This window comes from Chlamydotis macqueenii, chromosome 8 (assembly GCF_036417535.1).
Source record: "Chlamydotis macqueenii isolate bChlMac1 chromosome 8, bChlMac1.mat, whole genome shotgun sequence".
NCBI lineage: Eukaryota > Metazoa > Chordata > Aves > Otidiformes > Otididae > Chlamydotis > Chlamydotis macqueenii.
Window position 1 is genome coordinate 2,046,118 of NC_141563.1, and position 26,158 is coordinate 2,072,275.

The 26,158-nt window shown below is 57.6% G+C and overlaps 2 protein-coding genes across 2 annotated transcripts; both read left to right on the forward strand.

Annotated features, from left to right (window-relative positions):
• Positions 1-782: 782 nt before the first annotated feature.
• On the forward strand, positions 783-10,229 carry LOC147599816 (antigen WC1.1-like). Its single transcript, XM_086753398.1, has 15 exons — positions 783-849; positions 1,856-2,170; positions 3,482-3,790; positions 4,000-4,314; positions 5,209-5,535; positions 5,623-5,937; positions 6,269-6,583; positions 7,037-7,099; positions 7,182-7,496; positions 7,896-7,931; positions 8,181-8,318; positions 8,701-8,796; positions 9,233-9,316; positions 9,539-9,691; positions 9,942-10,229. Exons 1-15 carry the CDS (start codon positions 783-785, stop codon positions 10,196-10,198), a joined length of 3,105 nt encoding a protein of 1,034 aa, XP_086609524.1. The 3' UTR covers positions 10,199-10,229.
• Positions 10,230-21,759: 11,530 nt separating this feature from the next.
• Positions 21,760-22,692, forward strand: LOC147599817 (olfactory receptor 14A16-like). Its single transcript, XM_086753613.1, has one exon. The coding sequence runs from the start codon at positions 21,760-21,762 to the stop codon at positions 22,690-22,692; it is 933 nt and encodes a 310-aa protein (XP_086609739.1).
• The last annotated feature ends 3,466 nt before the right edge of the window (positions 22,693-26,158 follow it).

The following is a 26,158-nucleotide window of genomic DNA, read 5'->3' on the forward strand; positions in this document are numbered from 1 at the left end:
CTGCGAGGTCACGTGGGCTGTGGTTTGTGCACCTGCAGGCTCCAGCTCCTAATCCCCCTGCAGGGAATAACGGCGCCTCAGTGACACGCTGAGAGTCAGGGACACGTCTGAGCCTCTGGGCTGCACGTCTGCTGCCGGGGCAGGGACATGTCCCAGATCCGGCTCCTGCAGGGACCCACCCTGGGACTCTCAGGGGAGGGGCGGGCCAGCCAGCACTCCCGGGATGGAGCTCTTCCCCTGGCCAAAGACTTTTCCCAGCTGCTGCTCCCAGCACAAGGTCTGTAGCAGGGCCAGGGGCTGTTTCCTTCCCATCCTGACACAGACTCTGGTGCAGTCCCAGCTCCATGGTTCCCAGGGTTTGGGTGCAGCTGGACACTTGCCTCCTGGCTTCTTGGATGAGCCCAGGGCAGGAGATGCTCAGTGCTCCCAGTCCCCACAGCAGAGTGCAAGGGGTGACAGACCCGGTTCCCCTCCACACCCAGCTTGTCTCGTGACAATCCCCCACCACAGTGACCATGACACCCATGACACATATGTGTCCCTCAAATATGGTCATGAACGGCGCTGGAGAAGTTCATTGGAGGACTGGGCTGTGTCGGAGGCGGGATAGCTCCTGATAATGTCTAAAAAGGTGCTGCTGCTTTGATTGGCTCCTCCTGCAGCTGGGTCGGCATCTGTAGAGATATATCACCCTCTCATCGTCATTGTCCCTGTGAGTGCTCGTGAGCCGTGACAGGGAGCGGTGTGTAGCAGGGCTGTGCCAACAGGACAGGAGCCTCAGGATGGGGACAGAGGGACTGCTGTCTCCTCAGGTGCTGTGGCTGCTCCTCTGTGTGCAGCTGTGCAGGGGTGAGTGCCAGTTCTCTTCTCTCACGGCCCAGGCCAGTGGGCACCAGGGGGGTCATTGGGATCCCTTTGGGAATGGGGTTTCTTTGCAGGTGCCACTGAGATGAGGGTCAGAAGGTGCTCTGGACCTTCTGCCTCTCCCTGTGCCTCGCCGTGTTTATGGCAGCCCGTGCCTGACACCCTGTTCTGGTTTTGTTAGTGAGGGGGGGCCTAAGGTGGTAGCTTCTGTAGGAAACTGAACTACGACACACCCCATCCTTGGTACCATTTTGAGAGGCCTTGTTCCCCAGTGCTGTGCCCCTGGGGCTGGTGGTGGCCCAGCTGGCGATGGCCGCTCTCAGCAAGGACCAGGGCACAGCAAATCTCCGGGGTGCCCCAGAGGGTTTGTGTGCTGCTCGCTGTCCCCAGCGCCCAAGGGAGCCCCAGCCCCGGGAAGGCATTTTGTGCTCCACAGTGACAGAGGGACTGGGCTGTCTGCACCCACAGGTGGCAGAGGAGTTTCCTTCCTGGGGGCCCCAGCCAAACACAGGGCTGAGCTGCCTCCAGGGCCGAGGAGGGGATATGGTTTGGAGGGATGCTCGGGATCATCTCAGTGGACATGGAAAGCCCTGGGGAGGGTGTGGGTTTGGGTGATGTCAGGGCACGTAGTGGTCAGGGGAAGCTGTGACCCTGTGGGCGTGGGGCTGTTCAGGGTGTTTTGGTCTGCAGAGGAGTGGGTGTCCTGTGCAGGACTGGGGGGACGGTGTGTGGGTGGGTATGGGCAGGGGCTGTTGGAACGGGGTGGTGCTAATGGCTGTGGGGCAGTTAATGGCCCAGCAGGGCTGGGGTTGGGTGCCCCAGCTTGCAGAGACCTTGGGGAGAGGAGGGACACACACACTTCCCCAGAGACAACTCAGAGAGGAGGGGGTCCCACCCCAGGGCCTGTGACTCAGCCCAGGCAGGGAGGACTCCCAGATCTGTGTTCTGGGCCTTGGCACTCCGCTGACCATTCCCGTGTTGGTGTTTGAAGGGGCTGCGGAGGTGAGGCTGGAGGATGGTGGCAGACGCTGTGCTGGGAGAGTGGAGGTGAAGCACCAGGGCCAGTGGGGGACCGTGTGTCCTGTGTTCTGGGACATGAAGGACGCTGCAGTGGTTTGTAAGCAGCTGGGCTGTGGATCTGCTCTTCAAGCTGATCAGGAAGCATACTTTGGGCCAGGATCTGGCCCCATTTGGACATCTGGGTTTGATTGTGATGGCACCGAGTCTGCTCTGTCTGACTGCACGCACAAAAACCAGTATATACAGTACTGTCACCACAGTACGGATGCTGGAGTGACGTGTTCAGGTAAGAGGTGAGCCTGTTCTCCACCTTTGTGGACAGAATAAGGGAAGGGACCTGGCTGTGTCCTCAGAGAGCACTGAGTGTGCACCAGAGCAGGGTCCGGTGTGTCCGGTCACGCTGCCAAGCTAGGACTGTCATTGCTGGTGTCCCTGGTCCCTGGGGAAAGCCCGGTGGGAGCCCACCTCAGAGTGTCCGTTGCATGCCTGGACCCTGAGGTGGCTCAGATTAATCCTCCTGCCCAGCCCTAGGGTGTCTGTTGGTTCCCACCTCTCTCCTCTGGTTCACCCAGGACATTTCTGGCAGCACTGAGGACCAGGCCCACCGTGCCAGGGGCACCAAAAGCAGCTCATGCAACCACTCACATCCCCAGGAATGGCTGTGAGGGGGGCAGGGACTTTTGGGTTGTGCCCCCTGGCAGACACAAGTCCCTGGGCCAAAGCAAAGGGGATGTTCAGAGGGAAGAACAGGTGTTGGGCGGAGGGGCAGGGTGTCAGGTTGGCCCCTCATTCCTCTTCCATGAAAAAGCTCTCGCTCCATGAGAGCCAGCCCACAGGGACATGGTCCTGTGCAGACAGGGCTGAGCTGCTGCCCAGCATCCCGTGCCTGCCCCACTCCCTGCCTGCCCTGCACCACAGGGGCTTTGCCAGGACTTGCTGGCTGTCCTCAGGGCCTGTCCTTGCCCTGGAAGTTTGTGTCAGCCCCGGGCTGCTCCTTTGCCTGCTCTGCTGCCCTCTGCCTGAAATCCTGCTGGGGCTGTGCACACCTGGCAGCGTACGCTGGGCCTGGGTGACGACCCCCTTCCCAGGCAGGCACTGGAGCTGGGGGCAGCCTTGCCGTGCCTTTGCCCTGTGACATGTCCCATCTAACAGGGGTGCCCCAATGGCCCAGGAACCTCAAGTAATGTGGTGCATTCCTGGCAGCACCAAGTGTTTCCTCAGCCTGCCCTGAGCTCGGAGGGCACAGCAGGCGTCAGGGGACCACAGTGCCTGGGCCCGTCTCTGTGGGCTCAAGTTTTATGGCCACTGCAGGTCCTGGGGCCGGTGCTGCGCAGCCCAGCGTCTATGGGGCAGCAGCAGTTTGTCTGAGCAGTGCCTACAGCTGGGGGTTTGGGAGCACAGCAAGCCCCTGCATGCTGTCATGATGCATGAGGAGCGGCAGTGGGTCCCTGGAGTGTTTGTGCCATTAGCACCCACTGGGAGCTGCTGGGGTGGTTGTGGGGCTCTTTGCCTGCAGCCGCCTTGGAGATGAGGTGAGATGTGGGCATGTCACTGCCAGAGGGCTGTGGGAACTTGCAGAGGTCTTTGGTTTCTCCAGGATTTGTCCAGCTGGTTGGTGGGGACAGCCCCTGCTCAGGACGTGTGGAGATCCATGATGGGAGCCAGTGGAAAACTGTCTGTGACTCAGACTTTGGTCCCAAAGCTGCTGACGTGGTCTGTGGGGAGCTGCAGTGTGGTGCAGCCCTGGCCATCCCTGGGGCAGCTCACTTTGGAGAAGGTGTTGGTGCCATCTGGGACAGAGAGTTTCAGTGTGTGGGGAATGAATCCCTTCTTGCCGTCTGCCCCAGGGGAACCCCCAGGGACCAGCCTTGTACCCACGCGAATGCTGCTGGTGTCACCTGCACACGTAAGGACTCAGGGTGGTGCTGAACACCGGGGCTGCGCTGGGGATGGGGGAGCAGGGCGGGGACTGTGCTGTGCTGGGTGTGAAGACAGGAGGGGTGATGTGGTTGTCTGCAGAAGGAGGAGAAAGGAATGCTGTTCCTCTGGCCTCTCCTCCAGCTACAGAGGGTACAAAGCACCAATGTACCCTCTCTCATCTTTCTCTGCCCCCAGAGTACACAGGGTTCAGGCTCCTGAATGGCAGCACAGCGTGCGAGGGGAGGGTGGAGGTCCAGGTGCTGGGGACCTGGGGCACCCTCTGTGCCTCCCACTGGGATCTCTTGGACGCCCACGTTCTCTGTCGTCACCTTGGCTGCGGGTTTGCTGAGTCCATTCCAAGAGGAGGGCATTTTGGGAGCGGCACCAGCCCCGTCTGGAGAGACTCATTCCACTGTAATGGAACTGAAGCCCACCTGGGACAGTGCCCAGTGACTGCCCTGGGTGCCTCGCCGTGCTCCCATGAGAACTATGCTGCTGTCATTTGCTCAGGTAAGTGCTGGGGAAACACCGAATTAACTCAATTTTCCCCTTAGGTGTGACACGGCCACCCAAAGCGGGGGACCCCATGGCAGCTCCCGGCTGCATTTCTCCCTGCATAAATGTGCTGTGCCAGCAGCGATCTCAAGAGCTTTTCCTCCTCAGACTGGCTGCTCTGATGTGGAAGATGAAGACCAAATGGAGACAGACGCCTGTAGCCCCCAGGGCAGCAGCCCAGGCCCTGGGGCCACCGCCAGGCCCAGGCTTTTTTCTGTACTGCTGCACGACGGGCCAGGGACGGTTCTGCGGGGCTCAGCTCCATCTGTCTGGCTGCAGACAGCCCTGTCCCAGCTCCACAGTGAGAACCGCAGAGCCCAGTCCCACACCCAGAGGGGCTGCGCAGGTGCCCCCGGCAGCTGCAGATGAGTTGAGGGGTCAGATGCAGAGTGGACATGAGCTTCTGGTGCTGGGCAGCCCAGGATCTACGGAGAAGCAGCACTTTGAGCAGTGCCTATGGATGGGAGTTTGAGAGTGTAGCGAGCCCCTGCGTGCTGTAATGATGGGGAGTGGCAGGGTTCCCCGGTGTGTTTGTGCCATTAGCACCCCCTGGGAGCTGCTGGGGTGGTTGTGGGGCAAATGTACGGCTGCTGTTCCCTCCTGCGGGTGCCACAGCAGGGACGTGTTGGGTGGCTCTGCCTCACCAAGACCAGAGACAGCGTCTTGCTCAGGAAGGCTCAGGACTGGGAAATAAATCCTGTGGAAACCTGCTCCCGAAGCTCAGCGCAGAGGGCTGGGGGCAGGCGGACGAGCACCATTGCGCCGTGAGGGGGTCAGAGCCTGTAGAGGTGCTGCAGGTTTTGGGCTCTCCGGTGCTGACAAGGGCTGGGGCACGGCTGCTCTCCCCAGGCCCAGCTGCCTCCATGTCGCTGCGGTTGGTGGGCGGAGGGAGCCGGTGCGACGGGCGAGTGGAGATCTTCCAGCGCGGGACGTGGGGCAGAGTCCTGGATGACCAGTGGGACGCGCAGGAGGCCAGCGTGGTGTGCCGCCAGCTGCAGTGCGGAGAGGCAGAAAAAGCCTACAACCCCCCAAAGGCTCAAAGAGGGACCGGTCCTGTGGGGCTGCGAGGAGTGCGGTGTGCAGGGCACGAGGCCAACCTGAGCCTCTGCAACACCTCCCTGCCCGAGAGCGCACTGGTGGCAGGGATTGCAGAGGATGTGGGGGTCGTTTGCTGGGGTGAGTGGCACTGCATTGGCCCCTCCAGGCTTTGGGCTGGGCGGGCAGCCGGCCCCTGATGGCAGCTGATGTTTCTTCCTGCTGCAGGGAGCCGGCAGCTCCGGCTGGTGAATGGGTCCGGGCGCTGCGCTGGGAGAGTGGAGATCTACTACCAGGGCAGCTGGGGGACCGTCTGTGATGATGGCTGGGACCTGCCTGACGCCACCGTCGTTTGCCAGCAGCTGGGCTGCGGAGGGGCGGTGGAGGCGGTCAGCTCCGCTCGGTTCGGGGAAGGCTCCGGGCAGATCTGGCTGGACGGTGTGAACTGCTCCGGGGCTGAAGCTGCTCTCTGGGACTGCCCATCAGGGTCCTGGGGGCAGCACAACTGCGCGCACAAAGAGGACGCAGGTGTCGTCTGCTCAGGTCTGTGCTGGGAACGGTGGTGGGAGCTGCGTGCCCAGGGATGCTGGGATGAGGCTGTTCCTGGCTGCCTCTGAGCCTGCCCAAGCCCATCCCGGGGATGCCCACACATGGGTCCCCTCATTCCCACTGGGGGTCTGTAGGGAGCTCAGCTGTCCCCGAGGGAGAGCGGGAAGGGCAGGGGTGTCTGTCCATCAGGGACTTTTCTCCACCGGTGCTTGCAAGGGGGACTTGTTGGCCATTCCTTTGCCTTCCTGTGGGCCTGGGTGTTGCAGGGCATCCCTGCTCCCATAGCCCTGGACTAATCTGTTCCCTCTGGGGCCTTTCCTCCCAGAGTTCGTGGCGCTGAGACTGGAGAACAGCACCAACTGCTCTGGGCGCCTGCAGGTTTTCTATAATGGGACATGGGGCAGTGTTTGCTCCAACTCAATGCCTCCCAAAACGGTGTCACTGGCGTGCAAGGACCTGGGCTGTGGGGACGGAGGCTCCCTGGAAACACCCTTGACCTCTGGCAGAGTGTCTGGCCCCACCTGGCTGGATCTTGTGGAATGTGGGGAGAAAAACAGCTCCTTCTGGCAGTGTCCCTCCGCTCCCTGGAACCCACAGTCGTGTGATGACCTGCAAGAGGAGACCCACATTACCTGCAATGGTAATTCTGAGCTACAGGGGCACCAGCGTCCACCCAGCTCCTGCCACCTGCTTGAAACCCTCAACTGCACAGACAGGGCCTGCAGGGGCTTTTCCTTGCTGGCATGGGACTTCAGCTCTCAGAGCCCCACACATTCACCAGCAGTTGCCAGCCGGGTTCCCAGTTTGGCCCAGGGGAGGCACGGGTGTCTCCAGGCAAAGTCTCAGAGGAGACCAGCCAGGGCTCCAAGGTGTGGCCGTTTCACGGACACCCTCCTGCTGCTCTGTCAGCCAGGGTCCCTTAGGGGCTGAGCAGTCAGGGTCCCCCACATTGCTGCGTGTGTCCCCCGAATGGCCGGGGTTCAGCTGCTGCGGTGAGTGATGTGGCGCAGGGAGGCACCAGCAGAGCTCAGCCCCATTCTCTGCTGCACGAAGCCCTCCAGCAGCCCCTTCACCAAGGCATTTCCTTCTGCAGGGAGACAGCAAGAAACGCCCCTGGCCCTGGGGGCTATGTGCCCAAACGCCTCGAGTTGCACAGGTAGCTGCTTCTGTGTGCCCCTCTCACCTGGCAGGGCTCTGCCTGCTGTCCCAGTGCCCTGGGAGGTGCCTGCCTTCTCCAGCCAGGGAGAAGATTCGTGCCGTGGGAGGCGAGAACGGGTGCTCGGGCAGAGTGGAGGTCTGGCACCGCGGCTCCTGGGGGACGGTGTGCGACGCCTCCTGGGACATGCAGGACGCTGAGGTGGCATGCAGGCAGCTGGGCTGTGGCCCTGCGGTATCTGCCCTGGGGGAGGCTGCGTTTGGGGAGGGGACGGGCCCCATCTGGCTGGAGCAGGTGGAGTGCCGGGGGACAGAGCCATCTCTGCAGGACTGCTGCACGCGGCCTGGGGACAGCGGTGCCTGTCAGCATAAGGAAGATGCTTCCGTGCACTGCTCAGGTGAGTGGAGAGGCTGGAACCACTCACAGGGGTGCTGGCAAGGAGCTGGGGAAGATGTTTTCCCCGCTGGGTCCCAGCACACCCTCAGAGCTCCTGAGAACCAGGCCATCCCTGCAGAGCATGGGAACTTGGTGCCAAATGGGGAGCAGCTTCCATGAGGCTGAATGTCCCTTGGCCTGTGGCCGTAGGGCTCTGCAGCCCCCAGGGACATCTCCTGGGCTGCCTGTGCCATCCTACCCATGGCCCAGAGCAGGGCCCAGAGCTCTGCCTCAGCCACATTGACCAGCTCTGCAAGAGGGGCAGTTTGGGTGGGCTGTGTCAGGGATGTCTGCATGTGACACGCACTCCCTGCTACCCTTACACCCTCCCTCTCAACCCAGCTCTCCTTTCTCTCTGCAGCTGCAGCCAGGACGACAGCACCAACCCCTCGAGCAGGTAACCTGTCCTCCTTGCCAGTGCCAAGTCTTTGTGGAGCCAGGCTGTCACATGCAGCTGGAGGGAGGAGGCTCCTTGCTGGGGCAGCCATGGGGAGAGTTGGGGAGGCTGTCATTTACCCAGCAGGGTGGGAGCTTCCCCATCACCCATGGACCGAGGTCCCCCATCCCCGGAGTAATGGGGGTCAGGAGTGGGGTGTCCCAACTCTCGCAGGCCTGGTGCTGCCCTTTCTGTGTTCTCATTCTGCAGATCCCACGCGTGGCCGCCTGACTGGCAGTGGGAGCCTCTCATTGCCCGTCATCATCTGCATCATCCTGGGAGCCCTGCTCTGCCTGCTCCTGGCCCTCCTGGTCGGGCAAGTGCGAAGCGCCAGGGCTGGGCACAGAGGTGGGTCCTCTCCCGTGGGCGCAGGGGAATGTGTCTCCTGGCAGCGCAAGGGGTGCTGTCGGTGTCGGCAAGGGGCACAGGCAGAGCTGGCGGGGACAAGACTGTGTGCTGCTTGCTGTCCCATGCGCTGCCCCATTGACTGCCTGGCCAGAGGGGCACAAGGGCTGTCTCTGAGGGGATGGTGTGAGATTGTAGCTGCCGCAGACCTTCTTCGTGGGGACATGGCCCTCACTGAGGAAGCGGCAGCGGCGACTGGACAGCGCAGCAAGTCTGTGCTGTGGGGTCAGCCCTGTGCTGGCCCAGGGGAACAGGGCTGGGGGAGCAGAGCGGGTTCCCATCCCCTCTCCAGCTGTCCCTGAACCAGCCCTGCCTCTGTCCGCAGGCTCCCAGAGAGCCTGGGAGCCCTTCCCTGAGGCCGTGTATGAGGAGATTGGCTACAGCCCAGCGTGGGAGAAGCAGGCGACGTTCGGCAGCACAGGTGGGTATGCATCCCTCGTGGGGAGCACATCTGCAGGGCTCTTTCCCCTGGCCCCTTTCCAGGGCTGGCCCCCTGCGGATCCCTTGCCCATGGTCCCTGCAGTGCTGGGGCTGCGGGGTCTTTAGGGAAAGCAACCAGGTCCTGGACCCAGGAGAGAAGCTTCCTCCCTAACGGATCTGCCCATCCCAGCCGGGGACAGCCCCTCTCTGCCTGCCCCTACATCCCATCTGACAGCCGAGGGCTGAGGGAGGGGGCTGTGCTGGGGCATCTCTGGGAGCCCCTTTGAGATGGGGGTTTGTCCCAGGGGAGCAGGGTACATCCTGAGCCCTCCTCCCCACTCAGCCCTGGGTCTGTGGGTCCCCTGTCCCCAGCAGAGCTGACCACAAGCTGAGTCAGCAGAGCTCACCCCAGGAACACCCGCTGCACCTCTCTCCAGGCTCCTATCCGGAGGGGTCCCTGACCAAGCTGCAGCCCTACCCCAGGGACAGCAAGGAGGAGGATGATCTGGGATCAGCACCAGGTAATGGGGGGCAGGAAGGGGTTGATCTCTCCTCCCTGCAGATGTGTGATGGATAGCAATGTCTCTGAGTGTCACTGTTCGAGTTGGAGAGAACATGAGGGGTCTCCTGTGGTGCTGCTGCTGCCAACACCAGTGTCTGAGCCCCATGTCCCTCCACATCTTCCCACCCTCTGCTCTGCAGGACATCTCTTCTCACTGCTGCCAACTCCCCTGTCTTTTCAGACGCCCCTGTCCTGCCCAGAGGTGACCCAGCAGATGGCTATGATGATGCCAGGGAGATTCCTGACCCTGGGGAGGATCCTGTGTCTGGGCAGGGAGACTGGGAAATGCCCAGGGCAGCAGAGGAGGCAGCAGGGCCCAGGGATGCACCTGGAGGTGAGAGGGAAAGAGAGCGCTGCCGCTTCCTGGGGTGCCGTCCCTGGTGCCGGGTGGATTGCTGCCATACTGAGAGCCCCAAATCCTGGGATGGGGGAACTTGCACTGGGAGTTTTCCTTGGGGGGACCGCGGGCAGGAGAGGGAGCTGAACATCTCAGGTCTGGTGAGGAGAAGGGAGGAAGGTGATGTACAGACCAGGAGGGGCACCCCATGGGACAAACATGCAATGGCCTGCCTTGCTGCTTGCAGGGGCAAACCGCCGCTCCCAGAGACGCACTGGGGCCTCTGGAGCTGAGGGAGATGCCTGGTCCCTGCCCGCAGAGAGCACAGGCTATGACGATGCTGAAGAGGTGTCTCTGGCGCATCCCCCTGAGGACACAAAGGCTGTGACAGCAGAGCTCAGCGCACAACCGTCCCTGAGCCCTGGCCCGGCAGAGCCTGTTCCTGCCCTTGGGCTGGGTGCAGCCAGGAGGGAGGAGAGGTCTGTGCAGCTGGGAGAACCGTGAGCACCAGGGAACCATCTCCACTTTCCCACCAACAGCCCGCTATTTCCTGTGCTCTGATTCCCCTGCTCTCACGCCTTTCCTCCATATTTGTTCTCATTAAAAGGCTTTGGGGTTTGAGCTGGAGCCGGGGTTGCCTGCCCGGGTGCCAAGGTGTCTCCCTCAGGCTGACTGTGGGGAGCAGAGCACAAAGACACGGCTGTGGGGAAGGGGTACCTCCCGAGGACAGCAGTCTCGGGGTCAGGCTGTGGGGCTGCCGGAACCCATGATCCCTGGGGAATATTCCTGCTGCCAGAGACATTTCCATGCTGCCAGCCACAGCTTCCAGCACAAATGGCTCTCTGCCATGTCCTGGGATGCACCCCATCCGGATCGCCCATCTCCTCACCCCAGGGTTTCCCAGTTGCTCTTTTCCCCAGGTGTTACGGCCCGGAGCTGTAGCAGGTTTGTGATTCCCTCGGACTAAATTAAGGTGAAACGACACCAAACGATCAATTTAGGATTTTATTCAACATTTAGTGGAACGACTTAACTTTGAAAACTTGGAAAGCATAAAAGGGGTTGATAGCCGGGGCTCTTACCAGAATATTTCTAAGAAGGAAAAGGAAAATAGAAAAGAGAAAGAGGAAAAAAGGGAAAGCGCTATCACCACCCTTGGATCCAGCGGCGACGATGAGGGGCGGGCACGCAAATCCTCCGGTGGGGTGGCGGGTGTGCGTCTTCTGGTGGCGGGGGCGCAGTGTCAGGAAGCCGTGATGGTCTGCCGGTGAGGGGCTCGCCCCGCGGCTCCCTCAGGCAGTGTCTGTTATAGTCTTGTCCCCGCCTCCGGTTCTGCCCCTTGCAGATGGATATGGTCCGGTTCCAGAGAGCTCTGAGTCCTCTGCGCAGGCGCCAAGCGGGTGCTAAATGTGAGGGGTGGTTGGAAGCCCCCTCCTCAGATGACCTCTGTGTGACCCCTGGCCATATTCGGCAAGTCGTTACCAGGGGCCTGGGGAGCTGCACATCCCATCTGAAACTAAAGGACAGCCTTGGCTGCAGCAACCATGACATGGTGGAGTTCAAGATCCACGGGGCAGCAAGGAAAATACACGGCAAGCTCTCTGCCCTAGACTTCAGGAAGGGGGACTTCGGCCTCTTCAGGGACCTGATGGGCCAAGTGCCATGGGAGGCGGCCCTGGAGGGAAGAGGGGCCCAGGAAAGTTGGTCCATATTCAAGGAGCACCTCCTCCAAGCTCAGCAGAGGTGCATCCTGATGAAAAACAAGTCGGGCAAAAAGGCCAGGAGGCCGGCGTGGATGAGCAAGGAGCTCCTGGACCAACTGAAAGTGAAAAAGGAAGCCTATAGAGGGTGGAAGTGGGGACAGGTAGCCTGGGAGGACTACAAAGAGGCTGTGCGAGTGGCCAGGGATAAGGTAAGGAAGGCCAAAGCCCTGGCAGAACTGAATCTGGCCAGGGATATAAAATGTAACAGGAAGAGCTTTTATAGGTACGTAGGGGACAAAAGAAAGTCCAGGGTAAATGTAGGCCCCCTCCCGAAGGGAACTGGTGTCCTGGTTACCCAGGACATGGAGAAGGCTGAGGTTCTCAATGACTTTTTTGCCTCAGTCTTCACCAACAAGAGTTCCTGTCCCACCACCCAAGCTGTAGAAGGTGCAAGCAGGGACTGCGAGAATGAAGAACTGCCCATTGTACTCGAAGAGCAGGTTCGGGATCATCTAAGGAACCTGAAGGTGCACAAGTCCATGGGTCCTGATGAGATCCATCCGTGGGTCCTGAGGGAACTGGCGGATGAAGTTGCCAAGCCACTGGCTATCGTATTTGAGAAGTCGTGGCGGTCTGGTGAGGTCCCCGATGACTGGAAGAGGGGGAACATAACCCCAATTTTTAAAAAGGGGAATAAGGAAGACCCAGGTAACTCCAGGCCGGTCAGCCTCACCTCTGTGCCTGGCAAGGTCATGGAGCAGATTCTCCTGGAAACCATGCTAAGGCACATGGAGAGCAAGGAGGTGGTTGGTGACAGCCAACATGGCTTCACCAAGGGCAGATCGTGCCTGACCAATTTGGTGGCCTTCTATGACGGGGTGACAGCATCGGTGGACAAGGGACGAGCAACTGACAGAATCTACCTGGACTTGTGCAAAGCTTTTGACACTGTCCCGCACGACAGCCTTCTCTCTAAACTAGAGAGACATGGGTTTGATGGACAGACCATTCGGTGGATAAGGAGTTGGCTGGATGGCCGCACTCAGAGAGTGGTGGTCAACGGCTCGATATCCAGGTGGAGACCGGTCACGAGTGGCGTCCCTCAGGGGTCCGTGCTGGGCCCGGCCCTGTTCAACATCTTTGTCAGCGACATGGACAGTGCACCCTCAGCAAGTTCGCCGACGACACCAAGTTGTGTGGTGCCATCGACATGCTGGAAGGGAGGGATGCCATCCAGAGGGACCTTAACAGGCTGGAGAGGTGGGCCCGTGCCAACCTCATGAAGTTCAACCAGGCCAAGTGCAAGGTCCTGCACCTGGGTCGTGGCAATCCCAGGCACAAATACAGGCTGGGCGGGGAATGGATTGAGAGCAGCCCAGAGGAGAAGGACTTGGGAGTGCTGGTGGATGAGAAGGTTAACATGAGCAGGCAATGTGCCCTTGCGGCCCAGAAGGCCAACCGCATTCTGGGCTGCATCAAGAGGAGCGTGGCCAGCAGGTCGAGGGAGGGGATTCTCCCCCTCTACTCTGCCCTGGTGAGACCCCACCTGGAGTACTGTGTCCAGTTCTGGAGCCCCCAACACAAGAAGGACATGGACCAGTTGGAAAGGGTCCAGAGGAGGGCCACGAAGATGATAAAAGGGCTGAAGCACCTCTCTTATGAGGACAGGCTGGGAGAATTGGGGCTGTTCAGCCTGCAGAAGAGGAGGCTCCGGGGAGACCTGATAGCGGTCTTCCAGTACCTCAAGGCGGCCTACAAGAAAGATGGGGAAAGGCTGTTTAGTAGGGCCTGTTGTGATAGGATGAGAGGTAATGGTTTTAAAATAGAGGGGGGTAGATTTAGATTAGAAATTAGGAAAAATTTTTTTACGATGCGAGTTATAGAACACTGGAACAGGTTGCCCAGAAAGGTGGTGGAGGCCCCATCTCTGGAAACGTTCAAGGCCAGGCTGGATGAGGCTCTGAGCAACCTGACCTAGTCAGGGATGTCCCTGCTCCTTGCAGGGGGGTTGGACTAGATGACCTTTGAAGGTCCCTTCCAACCCAACCATTCTATGATTCTATGATCCCCCACACAGCCCCCACCTCCCCTGTGCAGACTGCACCCTGCGCCACAGCCACAGCAGTGTTTGAGATGTTAACTCTTTCAGTCCCTGACACCAGGCCCTGCCCGGGTCACACTGGTCCCACAGCGCAGAGGCTCCAGCAGAGCTGCCACCTTGAGCTGAGCCTTGGGCTGTGGTCCCACAGAAGTGAGCCCCAAGGTGGCCGTGGTGCCTTGAACACACCAGCCAGACCCAGGTGCCGGATGGATTGCGTTGGATCGCGGCCCGTGGATCAGCTCCCACGGTGGTTAGAAGACAACTCTGCTCCCACTGCCCCAGCACAAGGTGCAGACCCATTCACCGGGGCACACAGGGCTGGGGTTGCCCCTTCGCTGGCTGTGCCAGGACCCCAGTCTCCATGGGCTCTTCCTGTTGCCTCACATGGACGCATTTCAACAGCAGAGGATGTTTTGTGTCCCTTCCTTAAAGCAGGCACTGCTGAGATCTGAGACAGAGTTCCTCTCCCTGGGCTGAGACTTTCATCTGCCCCAGCTCCATGGGCAGAGAAACAACTCACACAGGAGCCGGGTGAGGAGAATGGTTTCACAGAAACAAAGAACCTTGAGCCCAAACTGCCCTCCCTGCTCTCACTGGTGGGTCTCCACACCCCTCCAGCTCTTCCCCAGTGGGCCTCTCCGCCGCAGCCTGGAAGGTGCGTTGGGTGCCCATGTCAGGGCTTCCTGCAGGGAGCAGCCACCTCTGGGCAGCCCTGCACACAGCGTGATGTGGCCCGAGAGCAGAAGAGCAGAGGGGGCGGCTGTCACCAGCGTGGGAGCCTCTCCCATGACAGTCTTGCACCATTCCCTGCTGTGAGCTCCACCACCCCTGGAGTTGTTCTGGGGGGTCTAGGAGGAGCCCAGACTCACATACCCGCCTGCCCTGGTCCCTACAGATTTCGTACTGGAAGGCCCTGGCCCTGCAGCCCATCCCTCCGTCCCCATCCCTGGGCTCATCTCTCCCTGTGGAGATGCAGAGCTGGGGCCTGTCCCAGTGGGAGTTTCCCGGGGATGGAGGCTGCGATTGCAGTGCCCATGTGTGTCACACACCACCTTGGAGTTCTCGCCCTGGGAACACCACTCTCCCGTGGGCTTTCCACAGGTGTCCAGTGCGGGGCAGCAGTGCAGAGGGGTGGGGTCTCACTGCCATGTCCCTCAGGCAGATCCCTGGGAGCTGCAGGAGCAAGCACAGATCTGGGGCAGAGTGAAGATCCTGCATTGCTGCAGAGAATGGACCAAACCTGCAGGGCTGAACTGTTCAGGCCCCAAAATGCCCTCAAATGGGCTCTTTCTGCTCCGCTCTGCTGCCCCCTCACACACACTCAGGCCTATGGCTCATCTCCCTGAGGAGGAGCAGGCAAAATTCTGCTTGGTGCCAAAGTAAGGGAGAAATATTACAGCTGGGTAAAGGCAGAGCTGGCGGGGAGGTGGCATGGGACAGGTGCTGGGCTCCTCTCTCTGGTCCCTGCCTGTGCTGCCTTGAGTCCACGGGCCAGCGTCCATACTGGCCAGAGGCGCCCACTGTCCTGTGTTCAGAAGATACCCCCATCCTCACTCCCCTTCTTCTTTACTTCACGTTTATACCTCATTTCTCTGAATTTGGGCTCGCTGTTCCGGGGTCTGGGCTCTCTGCAGTGAAAGGCCGTGTCTCACACTCCATTTTGGCTCTGGAAGTTTTTGCCAGGGCAGCAGCAGAGGCACCATCTCCTGGCCTTCCCTACATGTGCAGGGCTTTGGACAGGCCTCTGCCTCCCTGTTCCCACTGACATGGGGTGGACGATGACACAAACCACCCCAGGAGCCAGCTCCCACCTCTGCAGGGCTGTGCCTGACCTCAGCAGCTGCGGGTTCCCTGAGCTGAAGCTCTGCTCAAGCCAGTGGTGATGGCAGAGGAAAAAGGACCCAGAGCAGGGTCAGGGTAAGAGGTGTTGCTCCTCCCTCCGGCTGGGAGTCCCACAGCTCTGTGCAGGCTCATCTAGCTCATACAGCCCTAACCACTGGCTGCTTCCCACCCAGTGTGGGATCTTCCCCTGGAGACAGGACAATCTCAGACCCTTACCCCAGAAAGCCACCAGGGCTGTGTGGCTGTGGTCCCAAAGGTCACCTGGTCCCTGGGCTGGACCAGCACCCTCACACCACAAGTCTCAGTGCAGCCAGAAAGGATTCCTAGTGGGCTGCTGATGCCCATCCCCTCCCTGAGATGTCCCCACAGGCACTCTGCTGCCAGGCATTGTCCCTGGGTGGCGGGTGGGCTGGGTGTGTGGTGCAGGGCGGTGACCTGAGCTCAGGTCCAGCACAGCTGCCTGCCTCTCTTCTGAGAGGGGGCTCAACAGAGGCGGCACACACAGCCCTCCTCACCACACAGCCAGGCCCTGGGTGGGCACGGCAGGCCCACAGCGCCGGCAGAGGACCAGTGCTCCAGCCTGTACTCGCCTGAGGCTGGGGAGTCAGGGGAAAAGAACCCGTGGAGATGCCGGGGATGGAATCCAGGACCTCCCATGTGTGAGACGGGTGCTCTGCCACTGAGGTCCATCCCCTTGACGCCTGCTAGCAGGTGAGATACTCTCCTCCCATGACGCCTCTATGACAAGCACAGTGCTGTTGTTGCCTGGGTGCCCAGGCACCCTTAGCAGAAAACAGCGCTTGAATCCTCCTGAGATGGGGAGGGTCGGCACTACCTCTCCACAGGGGCCTGATCCTGGCATAGGGCTGCACGGCACAGCACTGCCCCTTCCATGTCTCTGTAGCACAATGGGGCAGGAGGAGGCTCTTGCTGCAGGCACTGCTCCCACACTCTGACCCACTCTGGGGTTAATGGAAAGGAAAAATCCCCGAGCATCCTCTGCCAGCCGGGGCAACAGGCCTCTGTGTCACATCTGTCCCCAACACCACAGCAGGAGCAGTGCAACAGGGTGAACGAAACGCCCTCCCTGGGGTGAGGTGCCCCCAGATTCTGACGGCACCTTCAGGGCATGGGGTGGGAGGACGTGAGGGCAGAAACCTCACATCCCCTCATCCAGGTATCGAGCCTCCCCCTACACCTCTCTTCCTGCCAGCATCCCTGGAGATGAAGTGAAGGCCAGGCTTCCATCTCGCTGGGCCTGATGCCCAGAGTGAAGCACACAGGTGTTTCAGCCATCATAGCGGCATTATTGCAGCAGCGGGGGCAAGAGGGGCCAAGAAACTCTGCTCAGGGCAGCGTGTAACTAAACAACACTGCTGCCCACGCACTAGAGTGGATGATTCTCAGCACGACTTTGTCAACTGTCCTGGGCACATCAGAGGTCTCGCTGCGACAGACCTCCGGAGGAAGGATGCGGCCATTCAGGCCTCAGCTCCAGGGAGTGCCTCCCCCTGGGACTGGGGGGACTGTGGCCTCTGGTCTGGGTGCTGAGGAGCAGGTGAAGGAGGTGTGTGAGGAGGGGAGCAGTCTGTGCATCATCGAGAATGACAAAGAGGAAATGAGAGAAGGAGTTAACGCAATTTTAGTAGATATGGCATTGATTAATTATTGCTGTGCATACTAAGGAATCAAGTTGATAAATAGTGCTTAATGTTTTGCTAACCACTTGCTTAACAATTTGCTAACCATTGTGCAAACTATCCAAAGCAGAAAGTCTTGCGATTCTTCACAAAAGACAGTTCCTGGTAAGGACTAGGGGGCCGCTTCAAGAACCAGCTAAAACTGACCCTGCAGCTTGAATGAAAGGCAAGGGATAACTGAGTTTGCACAAGAACAAAAGCACTGCACTCAGAAGGACCCAGGCCAGTCGGTGGGATCTCCATCAGTGGAGATTTTCAATAGGTGTCGAGACAAGGCCATGAGCACCTGATCTAGCCAGAGCCATCTGAGTACAGGCTTGGCTGAGAGACCAGCTGTGGAAAAATCTGTGCGATTTGGTGTGGAATAAATGTCAGTAGGAAAACAGTTTCCTTTTTATTAATAATGCTGGTGGAGTAGGATCTCTATTGCACCTTTGGTGCCTTCCTTCCTTCACTGTGTCACCTGGCTCTGCACTGTGAGCACCCGACTGTGTGCCTTTACCCTGCCTGCTCACACAGTTTGGCTCTACAGTGATGTTTTCCTCTCCTGAGCTCTTTCCAGCCCCTCTCCAGCTCTCCCCACCTCCCCTGCCCTTTCTCCAGCACAGCCCAGCCCAGGACAGCAGCCCAGTCTGTGCTGGCCCCACGGCACTATCCACCGCAGGGTGCTGCAGAGCTCTGGGCACTCACACTGCAGCCCCAGCCCCTCTGAAGGACACAGCACTTTTTGGGGGGACAAGAGAGGTCACAGCTAAACTACAACCCCCCCCCACCAGTCCAAGGACTTGAGCTGGCCTTAAGGGAACAAGAAACAGAGGCCACTCAATCTCTGGCTCTCCTGCCATCAAATTGTAGGTGATCTCCAGCCCCAACTGCATTTGCGCTCTTCTTTGCCCCCACCAGCCCCACTACCCAGGACAGCACCAGAGCCCTGGCCCTGGGGCTCCTCAGACAACTTCCCACATCTCTCCAGTCTCACCATGCTGTGCCTGTTTGGCACTGACCCAATGGCACTGCAGAGTCCTGTTTGTGGGAACCTTGATTCACTGCTTCACTTTTGAGAACTTTCACTTTTGAGGATGTTTCACCTTCTGAGTCTCCAATCGCTCTCATCTCAAATGACATGGTGAGTCCCCATCCTCTCCTGACCTCTCTAAACTAATTTCCAGAGAGATTGGACATGCCATCAGTCCAGTCATGCATGATGCAGCCTGAGGAGGTAATGAGGAGCCCATGCACCATATCCATTGCCACTGGACTCCAAGTTGACAGCTTTTAAAACCATAATTTTTGGTCCAATGGAACCCAATTTTACTGTGAGCATACCCCCAAACACCAGGAGAACACAAAGAGTAAAGATTCTTTAAAAGATCAATTCCTTGAACATCTTTTTTGTCAGCAACTTTGCAGGAAGTACCCAGCCTTCAGTCACTGCACCCAGGAGATATCGTTTTATTGAGAAGTTGCTATTGGAGAGGTCACATTCAACACAGTGTAGTGCAAGGCTCAGACACAACCGAATCAGGCCTCGAAGGAGGCTCTAGAGAGTCTAGACAATTATATGTAATCAGAATTATCAGAGAGGACAAATAACACCTCCTGGCCTGAGATAAACTCTAAAAAACATGCAGAGAAGGGCAGGTAGGTTGTTACCAGTGAAACTACGTCAATCGAGTCAGTTTCCATAGGGTATCCTTGAACTCCTTGTTCCTCATGCTGTAGATGAGGGGGTTCACTGCTGGAGGCACCACCGAGTACAGAACAGCCACCGTCAGGTCCAGAGATGGGGAAGAACTGGAGGGAGGCTTCAGGTAGGCAACCATAACAGTGAAGATAAACAGATAGACCACAGCCAGGTGAGGGAGGCACGTGGAAAAGGCTTTGTGCCGTCCCTGCTCAGAGGGGATCCTCAGCACAGCCCTCAAGATCTGCACATAGGACACCACAATGAACACAAAACAGCCGAATGAGAAACAGAGACTAACTACAAGAAGCCCAGCTTCCCTGATGTAGGAGTCTGAGCAGGAGAGCTTGAGGATTTGGGGGACTTCACAGAAGAACTGGTCCACAGCATTGCCCTGGCAGAGTGGCAGTGAAAATGTATTGGCAGTGTGCAGCAGAGCATGGAGAAACGCACTGCCCCAGGCAGCTGCTGCCATGTGGACACAAGCTCTGTTGCCCAGGAGGGTCCCGTAGTGCAGGGGTCTGCAGATGGCAACATACCGGTCATAGGCCATGACTGTGAGAAGATAATACTCAGCAGATATAAAAAAGAAAAAAAAAAACAAACCTGTGTAGCACATCCTGTGTAGGAGATGTCCATCGTGCCCCACAGAGAATTGGCCATGGATTTGGGGACAGTGGTGGAGATGCAGCCCAGGTCAAGCAGGGAGAGGCTGAGGAGGAAGAAGTACATGGGGGTGTGGAGGCGGTGGTCGCAGGCTATGGCAGTGATGATGAGGCCGTTGGCCAGGAGGGCAGCCAGGTAGATGCCCAGGAAGAGCCAGAAGTGCAAGAGCTGCAGCTCCCGTGTGTCTGCAAATGCCAGGAGGAGGAACTCTGTGATGGAGCTGCCGTTGGACATTTGCTTCCTCTGGGCACTGGGGTCCTGTCCAAGGCAGAAAAGGCAGTGGAGAGTTATGAAAGACAACACTGAGCAAAACCTCTTCATTTTCTCATAGAACTGTCATCCTCCCCAAAGATTCTGTCCTTCCAGAAAGACCTTCATGCAGCTCCCTGGCTGAGCTCTGGGTTCTGCTGGCTGAGGGTGCAGTGGGGAGCAGAGGATTCTGCTGTGGGCTCCTGAGGAGTCAGTGCTGCTGTGCACCAACAGGCAGGTAGGAACCAGGAGTGATCTCTGTTTAAATCCCCTCATGAAATCAATGACATTTCAGCACTGTCCCTCCCAACTCACCCGGCTGCAGAGCAGAGCTGTGGGGGGGTGGTTATGTTTCTTTTGTTCCTGCCCCCTGTCCCACCTGAGGAGGGTTTGCTGAAGGCAGACATCCCTGGCATCTCTGCTACACTGCAGGTGCCATCCTGAGAGCCCTGGGAGGCAAAGGGACAGAGCCTTGGTGCACAGGGAGGACAGACAGTATGTCCATCCGTCCTGCTGTCAGCTGCCCTGGGCTCACAGCTCTCTGAGCCAGAGGATGAGCACACTCAGCTCTTCCCCTGAAAGGAACTGGATGCTGCTCAGAAGAGAGGAACCCAATTTCAAAATGCAGATGACCTCCACACTCCCCTCCCCAGGGAAGAGCTGTCAGCCTCTGGATGCCCTGAAGATGGGGTGTCCTTAACAGAGAGCCAGCTTCATCCCCACCCTATGGACTGCATTGCCCAGAAACCCAGGGAAGCCCTGCTCTGGAGCATCTCCTCCTCCTCCTCCTCTGCGCTGGAGAGTGATCTCTGTGGGCTGTGGCAGCTGGACGAGACCCCTCCAGGAAGCTCCTGTTCATTGCCCTGCAGCCAGAGACTTACCGTGCAGAGGGCTGTGAAGGTTTCTCCTCCAGTGAGCTCTCAGCCCAGGCCGCCTTTAACCTCTCTCTGCCCTGCCTGTCCCCACTCAGTGCCTGCAGCGGTGCCCTCAGCCCTGCTGCGCTTGGCAGAGCAGCTGCTCCTGGGCAGAGCTGTCTCTCTGCCGTTCTGCCTCCTTGCCGTGAGCTCCCTGCGTCCCAGGAGCCTGGAGCAGCTCAGCAGCAGAGGACCAGCCCAAGCTACTGTAATGACCTCTCTGGTGGGTTTGGGGCCGAGTCCGTGAACCTCAGACACGGTGAGGAAGTTGAGGAAACCTCTCCAGAAGTCAAAGCAGATGCAAACTCCAAAGTTTCTTGGAGCCTTAATGGGTCCCACTGAGGGACATTACTGACAAAGCCTCCCTGGGGCTGGTGAGAGCAGAAACCTGGAGGCAGAGATGACAGGCAAAGGCAATGTAGAGGTGGAACAGATTCTGAGTAAACCTGGATGTGTTCTATCAAGCCAGAGGGCCAAGCCCTGACCCCTAGGCACGGGAAAGGAAGACCCTGTCCATCACATTTCTTGAGACTCTTTCTGGGGCACTGTGATGTGGGGATGATGTGCAACGCCAAGTGCAAGAACAGGCTGTGACACCTCCCTGCTCCTGAGTGGGGAAGAGGAGTCCATGAGGCCCTGCTGCTGTCATGATAAAGTTTCCCCTAGGTGGCACAGACAACAGCATTGGTCCAAGGGAGAAACATGTCGGCTCTGATGAGGATATTCAGCATCATCATTGCCTCCCCTGGCTCTCAGGATGGCACCTGCAGTGTAGCAGAGATGCCAGGGATGTCTGCCTTCAGCAAACCCTCCTCAGGTGGGACAGGGGGCAGGAACAAAAGAAACATAACCACCCCCCCACAGCTCTGCTCTGCAGCCAGGTGAGTTGGGAGGGACAGTGCTGAAATGTCATTGATTTCATGAGGGGATTTAAACAGAGATCACTCCTGGTTCCTACCTGCCTGTTGGTGCACAGCAGCACTGACTCCTCAGGAGCCCACAGCAGAATCCTCTGCTCCCCATTGCACCCTCAGCCAGCAGAACCCAGAGCTCAGCCAGGGAGCTGCATGAAGGTCTTTCTGGAAGGACAAGGGCTGGGGAATGACGGTTCCTTGAAAAATGGAGTCAGTTTTGCTTGGTGAACTCAGTCCTGACCCTTCACTTTCTTCTCCTGGTTTGACAGACTCCCATGCCCAGAGGAAGCCAATGTCCAACAGCAGCTCCATCACTGAGTTCCTCCTCCTGGCATTTGCAGACACACGGGAGCTGCAGCTCTTGCACTTCTGGCTCTTTCTGGGCATCTACCTGGCTGCCCTCCTGGCCAACGGCCTCATCATCACTGCCATAGCCTGCGACCACCGCCTCCACACCCCCATGTACTTCTTCCTCCTCAACCTCTCCCTCCTTGAACTGGCCTGCATCTCCTCCACTGTTCCCAAAGCCTTGGCCAATTCTCTCTGGGACATGAGGGACATCTCCTACTTGGGATGCACTGCACAGGCCTTTTTATTTCTCTTCTTGATCTCAGCTGAATATTTTCTCCTCACCATCATGGCCTATGACTGCTATGCTGCCATCTGCAGACCCCTGTGCTACGGGACCCTCCTGGGCAGCAGAGCTTGTGTCCACATGGCAGCAGCTGCCTGGGGCAGTGGGTTTCTCTATGCTCTGCTGCACACTGCCAATACGTTTTCACTGCCACTCTGCCAGGGCAATGCTGTGGACCAGTTCTTCTGTGAAGTCCCCCAAATCCTCAAGCTCTCCTGCTCAGACTCCTACATCAGGGAAGCTGGGCTTCTTGTAGTTAGTCTCTGTTTCTCATTCGGCTGTTTTGTGTTCATTGTGGTGTCCTATGTGCAGATCTTGAGGGCTGTGCTGAGGATCCCCTCTGAGCAGGGACGGCACAAAGCCTTTTCCACTTGCCTCCCTCACCTGGCTGTGGTCTATCTGTTTATCAGCACTGGTATGGTTGCCTCCCTGAAGCCCCCCTCCATCTCCTCCCCATCTCTGAACTTGGCAGTGTCATTTCTGTACTCGGTGGTGCCTCCAGCAGTGAACCCCCTCATCTACAGCATGAGGAACAAGGAGCTCAAGGATGCCCTGAGGAAACTATATGAATACATCTTCTTCCATCATTAATAAGGAACCGCCAGCTATATATAACTCCCAGGAATGCAGTTAAATCCCAGTCTGTCTTTTGTTCTTCTATTTTTTTTTTATTTTTTTTAAACTTGTGCTAATATGAATTGTAATTATATATTATTCATACAACTTCTTCTTAATTCTGAGACCTCTATTTTCTCTCTGGTAAACCCTATGTACAGAAGGAACTGGGCTCATTGCATACGTAAAGCATCTGGAACGTAGTCCTTTGCCCCTACTCTCATCTCTCAGATCTCCTCTGGAGATTGGGGCCCAGCCCCAGCAGGCAGAAGGGATTCAGGAGCCAAGGGCCCAGCTGTCACATAGCGCAGGACAACACCAATGTTCACGTAGATGTTTGACCATGCAGGGTGAGGACACGCTGCAGTGGGTGTGTGGTGCAGAGCCCAGTGTCCTGGAAGGCAGCTGAGACAGGCAAGTGCAGGAAAGAGGAGGCTGGTCCGTTCCCTTGGTGGCATGGACAGTCCCAGAAGGTGCCCCAGGGCACCCGTCACCCCCCAGCCTCCTCTGTCAGATATTTCCAGCACTGCCCACTCACACCAGTTTGTGGGTGGTTTTGCTCTGTGGCCATCTCCATCCTCCTGCTGGTCTCGGCACCTGTGCTGGGGGAAGAGCCAGCCCTGCCCAGCCACTCTTCTCACCCAGGCCTTGGCCACCCTTAGAGCAGGGCTGTGTGTGAGCCCTTGCATGGACACGGCTGGGGCTTGGCTGGATCTGGGCACTGGGGGACTACAAAAGAAGGAGAGCTGATGGGGATGGACACTGCCGTCTGGCATGGTGACTCTGGTGACAGCAGTTTCCCCACCCCAAACACACCCTGTCCTGTGCAGTGTCTGATGAGGGGGCTGTGGGGGCGTGTGTTGGGCAGTGGGGCTGCACCGGCTCAGGAACGGGTCATACATTGGAGCCACAACACAACAGTCAGGAAGTGGAAGCAAGGACAGGCCAAGAAGGAGAAATTTGGAAGTGTGACCTCAGCGTACAGGCACATGTTTAGGAATGCTGACAATCACCTGGAGCTGATGGGGGCTGCAGGAATGATCAAGAGAAAAGTGAAGAGCTTCAATCACTGAGCTTGAAGTAATGGCTGAGCAAGGAACAGGCTGCTGAGTGATGGGGTGGAGGGGGCATAACTGCAGACACAGACGGGGCTGAGGCACTCCATGCCTTCTTTGCCTCAGGCTTTGCTGATAAGGTCTCCCAGGCCTCTCCTTAGTGACAGGGCTCAAGGAGGAGGAGAGGGTGTATTGAGAGGAACCTGGGCAGATGCCACAAGGACAAGTGCCAGTTCCTGGCCCTGCAGGGCACTCACCCTGGCCGTGGCACAGGCTGGGGAGCGGCTCTGTGGGAAAGGACTGAGAATGCTTGAAGGGTGGTTTCAGAGACAGTGGACCTTTGCTTCACAGTGAGAAAGAAAAAGAGACAAAAATAAAAGAAGAAAGTACAGCTTAGGAGGTTGAGATTTGACATGAAGAGAAAGAAATGTCTCTCCAAATGTAGTTCTGTGCTACAACAGGTCACCCTGAGGGAATCTAGCCCATGTTTTTTTATTTTGAGGAACAACCAGGGAGCACAGAGAGACATCAGTAATGTTAGGGAGACTGTCTGATGAGATCAGGAGAGGGAAGCAAGGAAGATTTTGACAGCCTGCAGGGAAGGAGCTGCAAATGTGAGACTGTAGGACACCCTGTGCTGGAGAGGATCAAGGGCTGTGGCAAGGCTAGAAGCTCCCAACAGAGCCAAGATCTGTATCCCCAACATGGCTGTTGCATGAACCACCAAGGCCTGACAGGACACACCAAAATTGATGGCACCAGGACATGAAGGCCTCCTCACCCCACCAAGGAGAGACCGATAAGCATCGCACCGTAGTCCTGCACTTGGCATAACCCATTCCCACATCACACTGCCCCAGGAAAAGCCCTGAGCAATGTGTGACCCACAGGATCTCCCTTCCCAGGGGCTGGGGGTCAGGCCATGGCCCTTTGTCTTCATGCAACACATGGAGGTTCACTCAGCATCAGAGCCACCTTTACATCGCCTTTGCCTGCCTCTCATCGCTGCCTCCCATTTTCTCCTCTAACCAGCCCCCAGGGAAGCTTTGTTGGTAACGATCCTCAGTGGGACTCATTAATGCTCCCTGAAACCGTAGGGGTTGTTTCTGACATTGGCTTCTTCAGGGGTTTGTCCAGGCTCCTCTCAGTGTCTGAGGTTCATGGTCTCAGCACCAAATGCACCATGGGGCTCATTAAAATGCAAAAAGACATGTCTCCTCCAATTATTTCCTACAGTCTTCAAGTCTTTGAGAACTACTTGGAGAAGTCTCCACAGTGTACGTAAAGGGGAAGTTTTCACTGAGTATTCAACACAAAAGTATTTTTTACTTTTAAGTTTCTTGATTTTCTTTCAATTTTATTACTTCATCAGTTGTCAGAAGGAGTGATTGCAGCATTGTCCAGTTGATATGGATGCAGGGGATCTGCTAATGATATCAGGATGGGTAGGACCAGCTCCTCCTGGAGGTCAGACACTGCATGGACAACCTGATTCCTCACCACTCCAGCCCTGCCATTTCTCTCATCACCCCCCTGGGACTTGCATCACTTTTCCTGACATCAGACTTCTCCACCCAGGTCTTCAGCTGGAGGTAACAGCTCATCTGCACCAACTCCCACCTGCTTTCCTGAGAGACCTGGCTGCACACAGGCACAGCAGGGTTTCCTTCGTTACAAACAAAGGGAACGAGAGGATGGTAAAGTTTAATAAACAAGAACCCACACTCCTCACATGTATGCTAACTCCAAGGTGCTTCCAATGAGGTTCACCACCCACAAGGGATAACCTCACTGGAGATGCTTTTCACAGGTAGATACAAACACAGTGAAGGAGCTGCATGAAGAGATAATCCTGTTGCTGACAGACGAGGCGAGGCTTCTGACTCTCTGAAGCTCAAAGCAGCACCTGGGTACTTGAGAGGGATCTGATTCTGAACAAGGTGCAAGGGCAGGGGTAAACTGGAGAGCAATGGAAAGGCCGAAGGTCCCCATGCGGCATCTGGGCTCTTGGCTCCTGAACCCCTCCTGCATGCTGCAGCTGCACCTTGCTCCGGAAAAGTTCAATGGAGATGGGAGCTTGGAAAAACAGTTTTGAACTGGTTTCTTTATTGCGTCTCTCTACACAAGGAGTCTAGCTCCATTTTTACATGAGGTGTTTGAATAAAAAAAAAAAACAGGAATCAAATGCCAAGAATAATATTATTTAAGCGGAAATTTTAGAATCCTAGAATATTTAGGTTTGGAAGGAACCTTTAAATGTTGTCTAGTCTAACACCTCTGCAGGGAGCAGGGACATCTTCAACCAGACCAGGTTCCTCAGAGCCTCATCCAACCTGGCCTTGAATTTTACCAGGTACGGGACATTCACCACCTCTCTGGGCAACCTG